Raw genomic sequence first — 20351 nt, forward strand, 5'->3', positions numbered from 1 at the left:
GGGTGCTTAAGTGTCCATGAGGCGCGTTACATACTGTGAAAGCCTCGGTCATCTCTGTGCCTCGAGAGGGGATCCCGTCCACGACATAAGCCAAGTGAAATCAAAGGAGTGTTACAAACAGCACTTATCCTGTGACTTCATTCAAAACAGCCTGGAGAGTGTGCGCCGACAGCGCACTGTAGTAGGGCAGTGGGGCGGGAACTAGATAGGACTTTCATTTTCTCTTCTAAACCCATCTGGAAAGACAGAGGCCAGCAGGGAGTTTTCACCGCCCAGAGGAGCGGCTGACCCTTAGGAAAGCCCGGTCTTTGTTCATAGAACTGGTTATTTTATGGAGCACCTGCTGTATGCGGGACCACCCGCTGGGGCCTGGGAAGCATTTTCGGCAGAGATAGGGAAGGGGCTGCTCACGCCGCGGGAAGCGCGGACCCCCACCCCGCGAAGTAGCTGCAGGTGGCAGCTGCCCTCGGCCTAGACCTAGACCCTGAGGTCGGCCAGTGCGAGCTCAGTGACCGGTACAAGGCACATCAGTCACTCTGTCCCCACCTCCAGCCATTTCTTTCCTGGCACCTACTATGCTGTAGGCGCCTGAATAGTTTACTAAATCTTACCAAAGCCCCGCAAGGGAGCAATTTTTATCCCAGTTATATGAAGAGGGGGCTCAGAAAGGTCACTGGAATAGGCATTACCGTGTCGGTTTCGTGAGCCACGCTGCCTCAAGATCCTATCAGCTGTCACTCCTGGGATAAGGTCCAATTTGGAGTGTGGGCTCTGAAATCAGACCCGGGCCCAATGTCGAATCCATCTTCTTAGTGTGATTGTGGGCAGGTTAGTGATCCCTTCTCTGACCCGGGCTAGGATCAGCTATTTATAGGGGTGCCGTGAGGATTATATGGGGCAATGCCTATAAAGGACGAGCATGAGCTAGGCACTGTGCTAAGCGCTTTTACGGGCATGGCCCTAATGAGTTGGCCCATTTCTCAGATGAGGAAACTGAGGCTCGCAGGGCGAGAAATCTCGTCCTAGGCCTCAAGCTGGCAGAGGCGGAGGTGGCCTGCACCCCTGCGAGCCTCAGTTTCCTCGCCCGACCCGCTCCCCAAGGCGCCCCGCCTCTGCTGATGCTCCGCCCCGTCCCGTCCAGGTCCCGCCCTTGGCCCGCCGAGCGCCGGGAGTCGCCGCACAGCCCCGCGCGCCTCAGCCAATCGGCCGCGGGCGGTGTCGGGTGCCTTCAACCTCGCCCGCTGTCCTCCCGCCCGGCGCTCGCTCGCTGCCTCGCTCACTCCGCCGCCGCTGCTGCTGTAGCTGTCGCCGCGCCTCTGTCCGCCGACTCGGTAAGGCCGGGCTGAGGCCGCGCGCCGCGGGGTTGGGGGGCTGGCGGGAGCCGGGGGCTGGCTGCGGCGGGGCCCAGGGCCGGGGGCGGACGGGGACTGCAAGGGCCCGGACCGAGGCGGGGGCGGGGGGCCGCCGCCTGTGTCGGGGCGCCGAGGGACAGAGGTTCTTAGAGAGCTCGAAACCGGAGCGGGGCGGGACTCCCCATACCCCGCAGTGGATTGGGTGTAGGGGGTCCGCGTCAGTGTCGGTCCGCATGCGGGCGGGTCCGGTGCGGCTGCGGGAGGGATGCTCAACCCTTCGGACTTAGCAGGACGCCTCCGGGCTGGGGCCAGTAGGGCCACCGGCTCTCTTTCCCTTACCATCTCACCGTCACTTCCCAGGGGTGGGTTGATTGGGTCTCGGGGTCTGCCCGAGGATCGGTCGGCCTTGCGAGCAGGTACTGTATGGGAGCTGGAGGGGCGCTTGACTCTCCGGACTTGGTAGGATGCCCCCGGCCAGGGGCCACCAGGACTGCCGGTTCCCTTTCCCCGGCATCCCACTCCCCTCGCCGAAGTGGATTGGGTCTGGGGATCCGCGGTAGGGCAGTGGAAAGGACGCGACGGCGGGAGGGATGCTCAGTCCTCGGGACTTGGCAGGGCGCCGCGGATCCTTTCTCTGTCTCGCCCCATCCCCTCCCCCTCCGAGAGTGGATTGGGTCTGGGGGGCCGTCCCTTGGTCGCGGGCCGGCCCAAGCGGGAGCCAGAGGGATGCTAGGGACTCAGCAGGGCGCCGCCGACCCCCTCCAGGCTCCCGCCCCCGCAGCGCAGCCGTGGGGACACGCCCTTGGCGCTGGGACTCCAGGCGGGGTCCGAGCGCCCTAGGTGGATGCGAATGGAGGCGCCGGGCCTGGGTCCCCTCTTGCGAGCGTCCTCCATCCCTCCATGCGGCGCGCGGTCTAGGGCAGGTGGGCGAGGAGAGCCTGCCCAAGGTCGCGCCGGGCCGGGGAGCTTGCCTTGCAGGGGGTGGGAGGGTGTGGGCGCTTCACGTGACCAGGCCTGGGCGAACTTGGCCTGCGAGCCCGGACGGCACGGTCAGGGCGGTAGAGCAGCCCGGGCTCCGGGGCCCCTATTCTGGCAGCCCGTAACCCCAACTACCCTGGGCGAGCAGACAGTTCCTTTCGTTTTGGAAAGGCTGTGGATCAGTGTGTTTATAGTGTAAATCGGTGGTTGACTCACGTTAAAGCCGAACGGAACAAAGATGATCTTACTTTTTTAACTCCAAGAGTTAAAAATCTCGAGAAATCAGGTTGAATACAGAACAACTTAATATTCCCAACTCGGAACTGCTTTCGGTTTCCTCTGTGCTCCATGTGATATTAAAATATTGAAGGGCAGATTTTAGTAGGAAACTGTTAACTTTGTAAGTCACCAAATAAAATCAGTTTAACCTTTTGAAAAGTGTATTTTGTTACACCATTTTCTCACACAGGCTTCCGGTTTCTGGTCATTCCAGATATTCAAGCATGCTTATTTCCTTCTAAACCACAAACCAAATGAATAAAAAATGGCCGAACACACTGGTCTTTTTATTTTTTTATGCCAGTAAGCATCACCCCCCTTTCCAAATTATTTAAGGTGACTCAGTGAGTGTGGCATAAATGAGAACATTAATGCTGATGATAATGCTTATCGTTGAGGCGAGGGAGTGTTTACTTCTAAGTGATAGGAGCTGAATGCGAAATTCTTGGCGGAGTTTGGGGTGGTTCTGCCCCTGCGTGTCCGGGGGGGGCTCCTTTTCGTATGTAAATGAACGGTTTCCTTCCAAAGATGTGTGGCTAGACCTGATCTTGCACACTGAACTCCATGTGAACAGCTGTTGGAATCAGAAAAAGAGCCATCTTAAGGAGTGCACATACTTTGTATCAAGAGTGGCCGAAATTGGCGTCATGCACAGGCCGAAATAACCTTTCGAGTTTGTACTGAAAACAAGCGGCCTAACCCAGAGGTGAAGGGAAGAAACCTGGCGTCGCTGCCGCCCGCCCTTGGCCCCGGCCCCAGCCCCCGTGGTCACCGAGCGGTCAAGCCTGGGTCTCCGGGGAAGCCTGGGGCGAGGGCCCGGGCTTACGCAACCCTGGCCCCGCGTGTCCATTCATGGAAGCACAGTTAATTGTTCCTTGGGCCGCGCGGTGAGCCCCTTCCGGAGGCGCTCTGGGCTCGCGGGGCGCGGGGCAGCGTTTCTGGTGTGGGTTGTCTTCGGGCACACCAAGCTCTTAACTGTCCCCAAAGTTGACCATGCAGGGCTCGGCCTTCCCACCCAGCGGCGCTGCACTTCGCCCGCTGTCGCCGGGGTGGCAGCGCCGCCGACGCGCGCCAGCTCGCTCCGGAAGGTGTCTCCGGGCCGGGCCGGTGGAACAGGATCTGAGCGCCCGAGGCGCGCCAGGCCGGGGGCGGGGCTCGCGGTAACCTTTCCCCTACTTTTCTCAGCCGTCACGTGACGCCCGGGGTGGGGAGGGGCGGGCCGCGCCGACCGCAGCTGCTGGCGTTGCCAGTGAGGACGCGTTCCAAGCGAGCAATTAAAGTTGCAGCCTGGAGTCTAAAGGCGGTGGGAAGGTGGGAGGCGGAAACGCGTACCCGCTCCGGCCCGGGGCTGGTTCTGCGCTTTGATCGGATGCATTTTTTCCTTTGTTGGAAAAAATGTTTAGTCACTCTGCATGGTTATTATTGGCAGACCTGACAGTTCAGTTACCGGTGGAAGCCTGCACTTTGAATTCCGGAAAAATTGCTGCTTTTAAGAATAAAATTGTTGTTCAAGCTGGTGTGTTTCAAGTGTGTTTCGGAGACTCTCCCTCTTATTTAACGAGACCTGTACTTTCTTCGAATGGCTTGAGCCCCTCTTGAGCTTTTCTTGCGAGGACTTTTCTGTTTTAAAAATAAGTACTACAGGCACACGGTGCAAAATGAAGGGGGTGCAGGTGGGAATTCAGCACAAAGCTGGCCTCCTCACCCGGTACCCCTCCCCACTATTAAGTTTCCTTGACAACTGTAGAAATAGTCTAGGCTGTACAGGGCATTAAAAAAAAAATCTGTTACAGACATCTCACAGCTCCATCAACATCAAATCCTACTGCCAAGAAAACAAACCAATGCTTTATAAAATACAGAATTGGGAAGAATTAAGCAGAGGCCAAACTTTCATGGGTATGTAAGTAAAATAGCTATGAAAATAGCCTTTTTGAGGGGGTTTCCTTTGCATTATATTTGTACACAATTATATTTATAATCTATATAATTATATTTTGAAAGATCTTGCATAAAAATAGGCAATATATGAATAATTCTACCAACCTTCAACAGTTCATTCTAATGACATGGTAAAAATATGGATAATATAAAGGAAACTCTTTAAAAAATCTGTTACTTAACACAAGGAATATTTTCTGCTTGTTGATTTCTGGTATTTTGCTGCCTTTTGTGAACTTCACCTTTTACCCCAAGCAAATATTAGGTGACTGAGAGCCTCAGTTCAGTGGAATGTCCTTTAGTTTTTTGCATGTTGGCTGTTTTTATGTCCAGGAATGTTTAGGGAAGTTAATAATTGAAAGCAGTTGTGCTGCCGAGTGAGGTGTGCCTCTCCAGGCGTACAGTAGGGTAATGGCCTCTATGGAGGGTTGGAAAATAGGGTAGCTACGCTCAGCTTACGAAGGCTTATCGGCTAATTGTTGGACACTGAGTTCTCTAGGTAAAAAGGAAAGGAATTGTCCATACACTCCATGTGGTGGTTTGCCCACCCATCCCAGGAACCTGAGGGTCATCCTAGATTCTGCTTCCTAAATGGCTCTTTTTTTTCTTTTCTTTTCTTTTTTAAATATTTATTTGGCTGTGCTGGGTCTTAGTTGCGGCATGCGGGATCTAGTTCCCTGACAAGTTTGTATTAAAAGCTAGAGTCTGTCATAGAGTGAAGTAAGTCAGAAAGAGAAAAACAAGTACCGAGAGTGAAGTAAGTCAGAAAGAGAAAAACAAGTTAACAAGTATATGCTAACACATATATATGGAATCTAAAAAAAAAAAAAAAAAAAATGGTTCTGATGAACCTAGGGTCAGGCAGGAATAAAGACGCAGACGTAGAGAATGGACTTAAGGACACGGGGGTGGGAGGGTAAGCTGGGATGAAGTGAGAGAGTGGCATGGACATATATACACTACCAAATGTAAAATAGATAGCTAGTGGGAAACAGCTGCATCGCACGGGGAGAGATCAGCTCATCAGCTCGGTGCTTTGTGACCACCTAGAGGGGTGGGATAGGGAGGGTGGGAGGGAGATGCAAGAGGGAGGGGATATGGGGATATGTGTATACATATAGCTGATTCACTTTGTTATAAAGCAGAAACTAACACAACATTGTAAAGCAATTATACTCCAAAAAAGATGTTAAAAAAAAAAAAGCTAACACAAAATAACCTCGCCTTTTAAGAAGTCGTCATATGCTGTAACTTGGACTTCGCTTTTTATGAAATAATACTTCATTTATAAGATTATACATGTATCACTGATTTTCCCAAGTGTCGGCCTCTCCGTGCCCTTAAAAAGATTTAATGCACGGAGTTTTGGTTTCTTTCTCCTTTTGCAAGCACGCACTGTTGCGCAGAGTGAAGTACAGTAATGCTGCTGAAAGTTAAATGTCAAAGACGTAGGGCTGGGGTCTCAAACGCAGTGGGAAGAGGAAGGATGGGAATCCACATCGTTGGAGGACTGCTGCTGGCCTGTGGCCGCGGTTGGGAAGGTACAGAGTATGTTCCTGCGTTGGAGACCTAGCGTGAGTGACGGGTAATGTGCGTACTTTATTTGACAGGAAGCAGATCTTATGAATGGCAATGACATGTGCTCTCGCCCCCCCCCCCACTCACACACACACACACACACACACACGTCTAAGTGGCAGACCTGGAATTTGAACCCGGATCTGTGTTCTCCAAAACGTGTGCCCCCTCCCTCTGACAGGCTGCTTCCCAGACCACTGTGCAGGCAGAGGGCCTGGGTGTCGGCACCTCCCCCAGCCCAGGGCCCACTGGATGTGACATTGAATCAGCTGTGTGTGTTTCTGGGTTTCCACTTCCTCATCTCTAAGGCGGTGCCTCTGACACCTGTCATCCTGTCTCACAGGGGTTTTATGAGGATCCAAAAGAGGCCAGATGTGACAGTAGTTTTTGAGGGTGTGAAATGAATACAGCTTCCAGCAAACAATACCATGCCCGCAGGCAGGGTTTTTTGTTTTGGCTGCATTGGGTCTTCATTGCTGCACGCGGGCTTTTCTCTAGTTGTAGTGAGCGGGGGCTGCTCTTCGTTGCTGTGTGCAGGCTTCTCATTGCGGTGGCTTCTCTTGTTGCGGAGCACGGGCTCTAGGCGTGCAGGCTCAGTAGTTGTGGCACGCAGGCTCAGTAGTTGTGGCTCACGGGCTTCAGTAGTTGTAGCACGCGGGCTCAGTAGTTGTGGTGCACAGGCTTAGTTGCTCCGCAGCATGTGGGAATCTTCCCGGACCAGGGCTCGAACCCGTGTCCCCTGCATTGGCAGGCAGATTCTTAACCACTGTGCCAGCAGGGAAGCCCCTCAGGCAGGTTTTATGGATACAGCTGCCTTCTGCAGTCCCCAAATTGGAACGTGTGGTTTGACCAGTTCAACTGTACTTCTGGGTGCAAAGGAGAAGCATGTGCGTGGGAAATACAGGGCACCCCCCACAAGGTTTTAGGGACATTTGAGGGAACCACACCCTGGTGGCGAGGAGAGGTTCGGGGACTTCTCTTGGGTGGATGCATGCCTCTCCCAGCCGTCCTCGCTCAGGCCATTGTCCTGATGTTGGCCAGGCTGGAGGGGGTCCTTCTGGATGCGCACACAGAGAAAAACACCTGAAGAGGTAGCGCAGATAATTGGGTTAGACAATTATCTTGGCAGGTTAGGCCTGCCAAGACATTCTGTATTTTCTTTCTTTTTTTTTTTTTGGCCGCCTAGCACAGCATGCGGCATCTTAATTCCGGATCACGGATTGAACCTGTGCCCCCTGCAGTGGAAGTGTGGAGTCTTAACTGCTGGACCGCCAGGGAAGTCCCCAAGACATTCTGTATTTTCTTTATAAAAATGTGACCCTTGGGGCTTCCCTGGTGGCGCAGTGGTTGAGAATCTGCCTGCCAGTGCAGGGGACACGGGTTCGAGCCCTGGTCTGGGAAGATCCCACATGCCGCGGAGCAGCTGGGACCGTGAGCCACAATTACTGAGCCTGCGCGTCTGGAGCCTGTGCTCCGCAACAAGTGAGGCCGCGATAGTGAGAGGCCCGTGCACCGCGATGAAGAGTGGCCCCCGCTTGCCGCAAATGGAGAAAGCCCTAGAACAGAAACGAAGACCCAACACAGCCATAAATAAATAAATAAATAAAATTTTTTTAAAAATTAAAAAAAAATGTGACCCTCGATGACCTTTCCCCAATTCTTTTTCTTGGTGAAATCACGTTTCTCTGCATTTAACTGATTAACCATCACTTGTTGATAAGGCACAGTATAAGTCTTACATTTGAATTTGTTTTATTTTTACAGTACCTCGGTAGGCAGAAGCTGTTGTTTTTCGAGAGCCATAGAAAAAGGGAAAATGATTCAGATTTCCCCTATAACCTGCCTTGACTGAGCATCTTTACCCTGTAAATGTGAACGGTTTATTATGATATACTTCACTGCGAGAAATGAACCGTGTGGCCAGTTTAATTAACGCGGCTCTTCAGTGCTCTGTCATCAATTCAAGATGTAGCCATTCATAAATGAAAGTTCCTGCACCTTTCCTGTGCACGAAGCCCTCCCCCAAATTTAAAGTGAGTTCTGAGTCTCATGTTCTTGCTTCTAAGGTGCCTCCGTCAGATTAGGGAAAGAATAATTTGTATTTGTTTGTGTACACACTTGCTGAACAAACACAAGAGCACAATTACAGAGGATCATGTCTCCAAGGAAATAAGGGTTGGCCCGTGGTGTGCAGAGAGGTGGGGTGCCCACACTCTAGTGGAGAGGAACCCTTTTATTTTTTCTTCCCGTTACTGCTAATTTTTGCCTGCATCCAACCTCTCACCCTCATCAGCAGCAAAATGGCAGGAATACTAAATACTAAAGAGCAAAAAGGAACCTGAGAAGACACATGAACCCCTGGGCTGGTGAAACCTTTCCAGAACCTTCCTGGCACTTTCCTTGATGTGCTTCGGGTAACAGTGCTGAGGTAAACCTGGGTACCACCTTGGTTGTCAAGAATGGCAGGAACATGGTTTCCCCAAGTTGGAGCCAGTCCTGGAGGGCAGAATCAGCTTTGTTTAGCTGAACCCTCCCAGGCGTTGGTCATGAGACCATAGAAGAATATGTGGTAGATGATAAGATAATTGCTCTGCCCCCCACTAAAGATGATGCTACAGATTCTTTGCCTGCAGTGGCTTCTCTCAAGAGGTTTTCCAGGGGTGCTGGCCCAAGTGTCATCCAGCCTCACTCCAATGAGGGATACAGGCTGTGCTCCTGGAGACCCTGCCTGGTACTCTTGCTGCGCTAAGCTGTCGCTTCCTGTGGGTGACCTTTTCTCAGAGGATTTCCAGCTCAGCTGTTGGCCTCTAGATGAGGTGGATTTTAAAAGAGGGCAGGGTCCGCTTCTGTGGGCCTGTGAACTGTGCAATTGTAGTGGGAATACTGGAAATACTGGAACATGGGAATAATTTTAGAGTTGGCACCCGCTGTATTTGTACTTACTGTAGTTTTACTGCTGGTTGCAATCACATCATTTTGGTTACGACAGAGTGACCTAATTTTATATCTGTGTTGTAACGTTAGGAATCTTAAGTAGAACTTTGTGTGGAGTCCTTACCAGCTAACTTGGTAGGTTAAGAACGTGAGTTTTGGAGTTGGACCTGGGTCTGATTCCCAGCTCTGCTGTTTGCTAGCTGTGACCTTGGGCAAGTTTCTTGACATCCAAGCCTCGGTCTTCTCATTTGTAAATGAGAATAGCAATAGTACCCATTTCCTAGGGTTCCAGTCAGAATTAAATGGGTTAACGCAGGTAAAATATGGATCACATTGTCTGGCATATGCCAAAGACTTTGGTAGAAAGAATATTTTGTATCTTCATTTTTAAAAGCACAAAAATTAATCTGTATGCCTTATCTATTTATCTACTACCTACCTCTCTCCTTATCTGTTAATTTCAAGACTGTTTTGAAAGGCTTCTGACAACACATAATTTATTATATATTATATTATTATATGCTATAAAGACCGTTTTCTTGGAAACCTGCTGTCACATGGCAAGTTTTTATTGTTTTATATTATAGAGGTGATTTTCACACCTCAATTTTCCCCAGGCCTGTTTTGAAGTCTGGCCCTGCACTTGCCATTGGGTGACCTTTCACCTCCTTTCCTGCTGCCTGTTGCAGAACCTGGGGGTGGGGGTGGAGGAGGACGGCTCTGAAGGAGGCCAGATGCCCTTGAGGGAAACAGGATGTCTTATGGATGACTTTCTAAAAAGTAATTAATTAATTAATTTATTTATTTATTTTTGGCCGCATTGGGTCTTAGTTGTTGCCTGCAGGCTTTCTCTAGTTGCGGTGAGCGGTGGCTACTCTTCGTTGAAGTGCGCGGGCTTCTCATTGCTGTGGCTTCTCGTTGCGCGGAGCACGGGCTCTAGGTGCGTGGGCTCAGGAGTTGTGGCGCAGGGGCTTAGTTGCTCTGCCGCATGTGGGATCTTCCCTGACCAGGGCTCGAACCCGTGTCCCCTGCATTGGCAGGTGGATTTGTAACCACTGTGCCACCAGGGAAGCCCCAGCAGGCGGATTCTTAACCACTGCGCCACCAGGGAAGTCCTTATGGATGACTTCTTGATTACATGACCAGTGTTACGATTTGCAGGCCACTGACCTCTGAGGTTAAAGGCTTTTGTTAAAAGGAATTGGTTGTGGAGAAAGACAGCAAAGTGAACACATTTGACAAAGTACAGACCAGTTTATTGGCCAGGGAGTTAGGGGGTGGCATTGGGCCTGTGAAAATGAAGGTAGTCTCACCAAAATTGAATGAGGCGTTGCAGCATTTCCCCCCCAGATTGTTCACTTGACACATTCACTGTTGGAGAACTGTCTGTGGGCTCATGGTTTGTTGAGAGAATTCAACAAGGATTCGTGTCCTGGGGAGCTTTACAGCTTATGTTGGGAGATTAAACGAATAACTGACAGGTGAAAGTCATTGGCCAGCAAGTGCAGCTGAAATTGCTAAATGTAACTGATAGAATTCCTGTGTTTCCGGAATGTGCATTCCAAGGCAGGCACCTGGGAGAGGGGAGCTGTAAGCTAGGTGTGAAGCAGAAAAAGGGAAATCGAAAAAGGTCAGAAGGCATCCCAGCTATGAGTCGGAGTTCACAGGCCACGGGGCATGACCAGTGTGCCTGGCCAAAGAGGAGGTGACCAGGAGACTGAGCTTGGGAGGGCCTCGGGAATAGCGGCGTAATTCGAGACCAGAAGTGTAAATTTTAAAAATTGCAATAAATAGGTCATCATTCTCAACCGGAGTGTCTTATTCTGGATCTCAGTGTTTTTCCTGGAGCAGATTAGCATAAGGTGCTTAAGTGCTCTGGCACAGACCTTGGTGACTGTCTCCCTCCTTTAGTGGCCCTCCTGGTTTCTAAGGCGGCACCATCACATGGTTCCCATGTTCAGCTGGGTGGGGGGGGGGGGTGGTGGGGAGGGCGGGCAGCAGTGCCCAGGTGTGTCCCAGGCCAGGAGGTTTGTGCACGATCACCGTCAGGTGGGGCTCCAGGTGGGCGCTCTCCACCTGATGCGGCCAGAAGTGATTTCTGTCCTCCCAGGGGAAATAAACGGGTCCGTAGCCCCACGGCCGACACGCACACAGAGAGGGCTCTGTTTTCAGCACGTTGGATCAATTTCTGGATGTCTCCCCGCAGCTGGGGGGTTGCTGCCACCAGCGGCCACCTCCAGTTTACCCCCGAGCTGGTCTGGCGGAGCCTGGCAGGAGGTGGCCTCACATCAAGAACAGTCCCCAAGGGGCTTTCTCCCATCACCTGGCCAGACCTTCGGCGGGGAGGAGCAGCCAGCCTGCGCTCCCAGAAGGTTCTTCCACTGTCCCCCTGTTCTCTCCAGTTCAGAATTCTTGTCCGAGGGCCTCCGGTAGTTGCCCAATGATGATTTGCAAGAACAACCGAGTGCAGAAGTGGAGACAGTTCGTGTGTTTTCTTCTCCAGCCTCCCGAGAATCCGGGGCACAGGTGCACGTTCTGTGGGTGGGTCCCTGGGGAAGCCGCGTCTCTCCACCCAGGTGGAGTGGTACTGGGGGAGAGGGGCAGCATGCCTTCCCAGAACAGCAGGTTCTGGTGGTGGTCCAGCATGGGGTGAGAGATGGAGGGAGGACCACCCTAGCCCGTTCGTGCCCCGGCATGGCAGGAGGTTGGAGGTGTTTCAAGGAGAGAGTTGGCGGGGAGGATGCGGGAAAGATGCAAGATGGGTTTTCAGTTGACTTGTTTTTGGCATCAATGTAGATGAGCTTGGAGAGAGACTCATGTGCGCAGATACAAGGCAAAGCCCTGGGCAGGGCCCTGTGGGTGGCTGAATCCCGGGTGCAGAGGGGCTGGAAGAGGACCCTCAGCAGATGAACTGGTAAAACAGTCTGCGCACCTGGTGACCTTACCTGGGAGGGAGAGGAAGCTGGAGAGGGGGCCGGCACGTGGACACTCAGGGTTTAGCTGCACACCGTGTGTGGGATATGGCAGAGCCCGCGCCGGCCCAGGGAAGCCGGGGAGGGGGTGCCACCTGCTCGCCTGGCCCTTGGGGCCCTGCTGTACCCTTTTTTTTTTTTTAATTTTTTGGCCGTGCCGCGCAGCACGCGGGATCTCAGTTCCCCGACTAGGGATGGAACCCGCGCCCCTGGCAGTGGAAGCACGGAGTCTTAACCACTGGACCGCCAGGGAAGTCCCCTAGCGTGCCCTTTGCCTTTATTCTGTAAGGTTGAAGGAATGCAGAGAAGAGGTTGTCCAGGGTAAGTGGCCCGGATCCAGACACGGGCCCCAGCCTGCCAGCTGGCCGCAGGGCCCTTCCTCTCCTGGTGTGTTGAGGTTTGCAGCGGCGCTGACAGTGACAGGACAGCCGTGCCAGCCTGGGCTGGTGCTCCTCGGGGCTCTAGGGATGTGGACCGGGAAGGGAGAGTTGGGGACAGGGCAGTCTCCGGTCCACATGGCGAAGTATTAGTATCTGTTCCTTCCGGGAGGGGATATGTAGGTGTGATTCCTTGCTCTCATGCGTTGGCAATATCTCCTGCTGTAAGACAGAAAACATCCTGCTGTATTAATACAGTAAAGTTTACTGGGGCTCTTTTGCGGTCCTCATAATTCCTGATTTTCCACGAGTTTATTACTGGCATGCCTCCTTGCACCTGGAACAGGTCTGGCCTCTCCCCCAGCTTCACCTGGAGGTGGTTTGCTCACAGGCAGGTAGATTTGCCAGCAGTGGGGAGGCCATTCGTCAGCAGTGGCCCTTCAGCTCCAGGCACTTTTGCCAACTCTGCGGGGCTGCTGACCTGATTGACTTCAGGGAAATATACAGAGGAACGGCTTGGCTCTCTGTTGGCAAGGTTCCACCATTCTCATGGTGGTTTTCAAACTCTGGTCTGGAGCCCTCCACCCCTCAGGGCCAAGGGGAGGAAGAAGAGGGTTGAAAGGCTTTATCCACGAACCTTTCCTGTGTGTTTACATTTGAAGAAAAAGGTCCCTATTTCTAGAGATGTTAGGAACCCTCTGGTCGAGCGACCCGGGGGAGATGCTTCATTTCCAGGGGCCGTGGTCAGCCTTTGGGAAATGATGGTAGCTGTGTCTTCATCAGTTATTCCAGCTGCTGCTTCGGGGCGACTCCAGGGTGGGAGAGGCAGGGCGGTGCGTTCAGGCTGCACCCACACCCACCTGGGTTGGGTGGAAGGTAGGAGCTGGGGGTATGCCCTGCGAGGGTGCCCCAGGGCAGGGGCGCAGTGACCCCACAGGCAGCCTCGCCCTTCCTTTCTTGTTGTTTCTGTAGGTGTGGTTGGGTGGGTGAGCAGCTATTTCCCTGTTGCGTCTGGGGAGCTTTGAAAGTTGGTCTCTGGGTGTGAGATTTAGCACCGGCTGCAGAGGATACGTGTTTTATTTCCTTACACATATTTTAAGCAATTATTAGAGCAGATGACAAACATACAGTAGAGACACAGATGGGAATTCCCTGGCGGTCCAGTGATTAGGACTCTGTGCTTCCACTACAGGGGGCACGGGTTCGATCCCTGGTCAGGGAACTAAGATATCCCGCAAGCCATGTGGCATGACCCCCCTGCCAAAAAAAAAAGAAGCACAGGCATAAGGATTCTCACTTGGTCACAGCCCAACTTCACCAGTTCTCACATATGGCAGTTCCTTCCCCTGTCCATCCTTCCCCCACCTTCAGTGGATTTGAAGCAAATCCCAACATGATAAAAGTGCATTGGTAGTGGCTTCCCTGGTGGCGCAGTGGTTGAGAATCTGCCTGCCAATGCAGGGGACACGGGTTCGAGCCCTGATCTGGGAAGATCCCACATGCCGCGGAGCAACTGGCCCCGTGAGCCACAACTACTGAGCCTGCGCATCTGGAGCCTGTGCCCTGCAACAAGAGAGGCCGCGACAGTGAAAGGCCCGCGCACCGCGATGAAGAGTGGTCCCCGCTCGCCACAACTAGAGAAAGCCCTCGCACAGAAACTAAGACCCAACACAGCCAAAACTAAATAAATAAATAAAAATAAAATTTATTTAAAAAAAAAAAAGTGCATTGGTAAATATTTCAGTATGTATCGCCAAAAGATAGCAGCTCTTACCATTCAGTTAAAAAATAGTTTTCTAACTTTGATTGTAAAATGTGTGCATGTTACATTTGAAACAGTTGTCTTCAGGCACCTGCAAAAAGTCTCATCCTGATGAATGATAACGTACAATACACCATATAGTTATATTTCCATGTGTATTGGTGAAGCAATGCATAGAATTTAATCTGAATCACAAAGTTGGTGATTTGACATTAAAAAAAGACAGCAGCTCTTTTAGAAAATAACCACCATATCATGTGACACCTAAAAGCATTTAATAGTAATTCTTAAGGTTATGAAGTAACAATTGTTTAAAGGGGTCCTTAGTGTGAATGGAGAACTAGGGCCACACTGGGGGAACGGAGTAATGCATCCACCCGCCCATCCACCTGAATTACATATCTGAGGAGAGAAGGTTTAGATGCATGAGTGTTAAATAGATAACACTTCTGTTTCATGAGACAGCGGTGTTTTTGTGACAGCTTTATTGGGAGATCATTCACATCCCATACCATCCACCCACCTCAAGTGTACACGTCAGTGATTTTAGTATATTCACACGTGTGTGCAGCTGTGACCCCCATCAATTTTGGGACATTTCATCACCCCCAAGAGAAACCCTCCTCTCCTGAACCCCCACCTCCCCCCAGCCCTAGGCAACCACGACTTTCTGTCTCTGTGGATGTGACTGTTCTGGACATTTCCCGTAGATGGAATCGTACAATACGTGGCCATCTGTGTCTGGCTGCCTTCACTCAGCATCATGTTTTCAAGGTTCACCCGTGCGGTGGTGTGTGTCAACGCTTCATCCCTTTGTATTGCCTGTAAATCGCATCCTGTTGTATGGCTAGGGCATATTTTGTGTACCCCGTTCATCAGTGGGAGGATGTTGGGTTGCTTCCACTTTTTGGTTATTATGAATAATGCCGCCGTGAACATCGTGTACAGGTTTGTGTGCAGACACATGTTTTCATGAGCGTGAGCCTAGGAGCGGAATTGCTGGGTCGTGTGGTAACTCCACATTTGACCGTTTGAGGAGCTGCCAGACTTTTCCAAAGGGGCTGTGCCATCTGACATCCCGGCCAGACGTGCACAAGGGTTCCGATTTCTCCACATCCTCGCCAGCGCCTGTTATCGCCCGTCCTTTTGATTATGGCCGTCCTGGTGAGTGTGAAGTGGTAGTTTGCTGCAGCTAAGCTCTGCGTTGTCCTGGTGGCTGCAGGGGGCAGTATTACAAGGCTAAATGTTTCCAAGTGCGAGGCTGTGGATGCCAAAATCGAGGGTGGAATTTTCACTCGATAGATTTGCAGAGGGAGCTTCTCAAGCCCTTGTCATCTGGTTCACTAACTCCTGCTTCTGGCTCAAATCAGGGGAGGCCGGCTCACGATGGTCATCCTGGCTCCTGCAAAACTAGAAAAACAAATTGTCCACCTGGAGGGCACTTAAGACTCTGCTATTTGGTTTTTAGTCTGAACCAATCAAAACAAGCAAATCACTAGTTAAATTCAGAGTTTTTTCAATAATTTTTAGGGACTTCCCTGGCAGTCCAGTGCTTAAGACTCCGCGCTTGCACTGCAGGGGGCATGGGTTTGGTCCTTGGTGGGGGAACTAAGATCCCACATGCCACATGGTGTGACCAATAATAATAATAATAATAATAAAAATAAAATAATTTTTATTGGAGTACAGTTGATTTACAATGTAGTGTTAGTTTCTGCTGTACAGCAAAGTGAATCAGTTATACATATACATATATCCACTCTTTTAGATTCTTTTCCCATGTAGGTCATTACAGAGTATTGAGTAGAGTTCCCTGTGCTATACAGTATAGGCCCTTATTAATTATCTGTTTTTCAGAGAGTTCTGATAAAGGCCTCCAGAAACGGAGGCTGTAAATATCCTTGTCTGTCTGCCCCTGCCCGGCAGAGGTTAGCTCCCCGAGCAAACACCGTACACATACCTTTGGAGAGAATTGGCTACAAACACTATATTTAATCTACTGCCGTTAATAATCCCTTCCTGTTCTGCACAAAGCCCTTGAAAGATTTTAAAAATCATTGAGGGACTTCTCTGGTAGCACAGTGGTTAAGAATCTGCCTGCCAGTGCAGGGGACACAGGTTCGAGCCCTGGTCCGGGAAGATTCCACATGCCACGGAGCAACTAAGCCTGTGCACCACAACTACTGAGCCTGCGCTCTAGAGCCCGCGAGCCACAACTACTGAGCCCGCGTGCCACAACTACTGAAGCCCACGCACCTAGAGCCCATGCTCCGCAACAAGAGAAGCCACCACAATGAGAAGCCCGTGCACCGCAACGAAGAGTAGCCCCGGCTCTCTGCAACTAGAGAAAGTCCACGTGCAGCAACGAAGATCAAACGCAGCCAAAAATAAAAATTAATTAATTTTTAAAAAATCATTGAAAGGGTAGCCAATCACATAATTTTATTTGCTGTGATGCATGCTGTGCAGAATTCTTATCTTTGTAAGACCTGCTTCATGTTCACCCCAAGGCTTTGATGGGGGGAGGGGTTGAGTTAACCTTCAGGTTCTGGAAAAATCTTAGAGCCACCTTGGGTAGCTTTTCGAGAAATGGATTCCAGCTGTTGGTTTAAAATGTCTTCAACACTTTAAATTTACCTGTAGCGAGCTTTTGCTTAGAGATCGTACTGCTTTCACATGGGATCTGTCTTCATAATTAGCCAGGCTGTGGACGTTTGCTCAGTGCCAGGTAAATAATGTGTAATTTTTTTTTTTTTTTTTTTTTGCGTACGCCGCACGGCTTGCAGGATCTTAGTTCCCTGACCGGGGATCGAACCCAGGCCCTCAGCAGTGAAAGCACAGAGTCCTAACCACTGGACCGCCAGGGAAGTCCCAAAGAATGTGGAACTATTCTTGAATGCGGGACAGATAGCACCAAGCCAAGGTTCCGGGAGTGGAATGCAGTTTCGCCGACTTGCTTATTTCTTTCAAGGTCATCTGAGCAGAGCTCTCGGGTGCCCGTCCCAGCCGCTCCCTCTGCCCCAGCATCCCCACCTGGGTGCCCCGGTCCACCCCGGGGTGAATGCTCCACTCCCAGCCCTCCCCGCGCTGTGGCCCTTCTGCGTGTGGAGGCTCCGTGGCCCCCACACGGTTCAGACCCCAGCCCCAGGGCGCCTCCGAACCCTGTCTGGAGTGGGTCACCCTCCCCGTCCCCCCTGTTCCCACTCCGGGCCACGCTCTCCTGGAAGACCACCCCAGCTTCGTACTGGTCTCACTTCCTCACTCCACCTGCTCCTGGCTCCATACAGCAGCAGCCCGAGCGGTCTTCTTTAGAACAGACACAGACACAGGAACTGACGCCCCTGACTCACAGCCCTTGGATACTTTTCCATTGCCCTCAGCATGAAACCCGACTGCCTCTGGGACTTCCCTTTCTGAATTTAGCGCCCACCTTGACCCCAGCCACCCTGCACCTCCAGCCCTTTCACAGGTCTGCCTTCAGGCCTGAAAGGCTTGCCCTCTGGCCGATCCTTCTCCTGGGCTTCCGTGTCACCTGGGAGGTGCCCTCTGTCACTCCCTCTTCTTTCCGCCCCGTCTGAGCTGCAGGAGGGCAGGGGGACCTCCATTCTCCCCACGGCTGACACATAGGAGGCAGTCAGCACACGCTTGTTGAATAACCCAGTGAGTGAAAGTTGAGATCATTTGTCCTGATTTGCTGAAGACTAAGCTAGTTTGACTTTTGTAACTCGGTATCTCTGAAACGGCCTTACCCTTGATTTTGACGGGTCCGACGTCTGCCCCCAATAGGCTTATTACACGGGTAAAAAAAGGACAAACAGCATGCGATGGGGATACACACACACGCTCACAATTTTGGATTTTTATTCTGGTTTATTCTGGATGTTTAGCTCCTCTTTATCCACATGTGCTTGGTGGCGCACGGTTTAGGAGGAGGTGATGCCATCACCCGCCTTCAGAAGGTGGCAGAGGGGCTGGTGGTGGGGAGGCCAAGAGGGAAGAGGTGAGTCGGGAGCCCGCCAAGGAAGAAGGTGAAGGGAGACCAGATATACCCAGCAGGGGAAATGAAATGCACTTGCCTTTGCCAGGCAGGGAAGCCCGCAGGGAGGGCCAAGCCTGCAGCGGGGGAATGTGATACTGGCTGTTGACAGCAGTTTGATTTCTACAGCCTCTGAGGAGGAAGGCCCAGCCTGTCTTGTCAACAGCCCACCTCCCCCTGAGGGTTCTGTGCGTCTGGTTTTCATGGAGTCCTTTGTGTGGAGCCTGAAGAGGTTTCTCGGGCAGCAACCCCATGCGCACCAGAGGCCAAGGTGTTTGGTGTTGGTCCCGTTTTCCCACCGTTGATCCCCGAAGATAAGGGATCAGGGGCCATTGTGGACGGATTTGTGGACTTTCTGTGCCAGCCTCTAGGCTGGCTGGTGGGCGGGAATGGGATTGGCCTCCCATTTGCAGGGCAAGTTGCTAAACCACCCCGGGCTTCCTGGGTCAGCCGGGTGTAGACTGGGCGGCAGAGTTCGGTGGGATGGCGGGGAGCGGAGGGAGGAGCGAGGGGTTCCGGCTCCTAGACTCTGCTGATCACCCAGCGCCTCCAGGCAGAGGCCGCAGTTGTCTGTATCGCGCTGGACCAGCAGGGGAGGGGTGATGGCTAATCACAGAATCAGGTGTGTTAATGAAAAACTTGAAATCCATCGAATGGGAGGAAAACAGTCAAATTCAGAATGGATTACGCTTCTCTACAAGTTCGGGGTTTTCTAACGTCCGGTCAGTGCTCCACCGTGTTACGTTCTCCCCTTGTCTTTCCAGGAGCTCGATAACCATGGCGGAGGCTCACCAAGCCGTGGCCTTTCAGTTCACGGTCACTCCCGACGGAATCGACCTCCGGCTGAGCCACGAGGCCCTCAGGCAGATCTATCTGTCTGGACTTCATTCCTGGAAGAAGAAGTTCATCAGATTCAAGGTTTTCAGACACTTGCTTCAATCTGTACAGTATTCCCTTTATTGAAGTTTCAGTGTGTCAGAGTGGTAGTTGACACATCATGTATGTTTCCATGGTCCTTAAGGCTTGTGAAACACTTTCCCATGTATTGGCTCGCTGAATTCTTGGAGAAATTCTGTAAGGCAGGTAGGGTGAATCGGGACCCCGTAGGGCAGGCGAGGAAATCAGGACTCGGAGAGGGTAAGTGACCTGCTCGGTAGAAGCAGAATAAAGGCTAGAATCCATGTCTCGGCTCCGAGTCCGGAACCCTCTACCTACACCTTGTAGGAAAAGGATTGTTTTTCAGCTGTGTGAAACCACAGCGAGTTTAACAGCAGTCTCGCCAATAAAATAGTCAAGCGTTGAAAAAGATGCACGTAAATGCAAATACAGTTAACTACTCATGTTCTCAATTCTGTTTACCTGCAAGAGTGGACATTTATTCACTGTTTTTAAGCACGTGTCTTGTTTTTAATTCACTTATTTTAAAAATCACAAAAGTCATGAACATGCATGTACCCTTCGCTTAAAACTTCCCCCATTTTGCTGTTTAGGGAGACCCTGCTGGGGAAGATCCCCGGGGGGCTCCTTACCTGCTGCCTGTAAGAATAAATCCTTCCTTCTCCCAAAAAAAAGAAAATAAGAATCACAGAAGGACAAATGCATGTTTAAAAAAATTCAAAACAAGACGAGAGTGCACCAAAAGTGTCTGCCTCCCTGTTCCCCAGTTTGTGTGCTTGTTTTCCAGTTTTCCCTTCAGAGGACAGCTTGGAGGCGGGCTGTTGAAAAGGGACCTCCCTGGTGGTGCAGTGGGTAAGACTCCATGCTCCCAGTGCAGGGGGTCCGGGTTCGATCCCTGGTCTGGGAACTAGATCCCACATGCATACCGCAACTAAGAGTTCACATGCCGCAACTAAGGAGCCTGCCTGCCGCAACTAAGGAGCCTGCGAGCCGCAACTAAGACCCGGTGCAACCAAATAAATAAATAAATAAATATTAAAAGAAAAAGAAAAAGGCCCAGGAGCTAGGGTGGATGGGAACAGTGACCAGAGAGACAGTGGGCTGGGACCTGGCTGGCTGGACAGGTGTTCCCGGGCTCTGCCGGAGGGGTCTGGGGCCCAGGTACGTGGCCCCGTCACGCTGGTGTCTTGTGGGCGCCAGCAACATGACCCACCCGAAGTGGAGGAGGGCGCCACCTACAGGGGA

General features: G+C 51.7%; 1 protein-coding gene across 2 annotated transcripts in view; it reads left to right on the top strand.

The window, feature by feature from the left end:
- The first annotated feature begins 1173 nt into the window (after positions 1-1173).
- CPT1A (carnitine palmitoyltransferase 1A) overlaps positions 1174-20351 on the top strand; it is a 65084-nt gene continuing 45906 nt past the window's right edge. The window contains exons 1-2 of one of the 2 annotated variants that reach the window (XM_057552281.1): positions 1174-1331; positions 18974-19127. In XM_057552281.1, coding sequence (XP_057408264.1) covers positions 18987-19127 — 141 coding nt within the window. In that variant the 5' untranslated portion in view covers positions 1174-1331; positions 18974-18986. Of the gene's footprint in view, positions 1332-1609; positions 1769-18973; positions 19128-20351 lie in introns of those variants that run through there. The other variant, XM_057552282.1, reaches the window with a different exon arrangement.

The sequence above is a fragment of the Balaenoptera acutorostrata genome, chromosome 9, assembly GCF_949987535.1.
Source record: "Balaenoptera acutorostrata chromosome 9, mBalAcu1.1, whole genome shotgun sequence".
NCBI lineage: Eukaryota > Metazoa > Chordata > Mammalia > Artiodactyla > Balaenopteridae > Balaenoptera > Balaenoptera acutorostrata.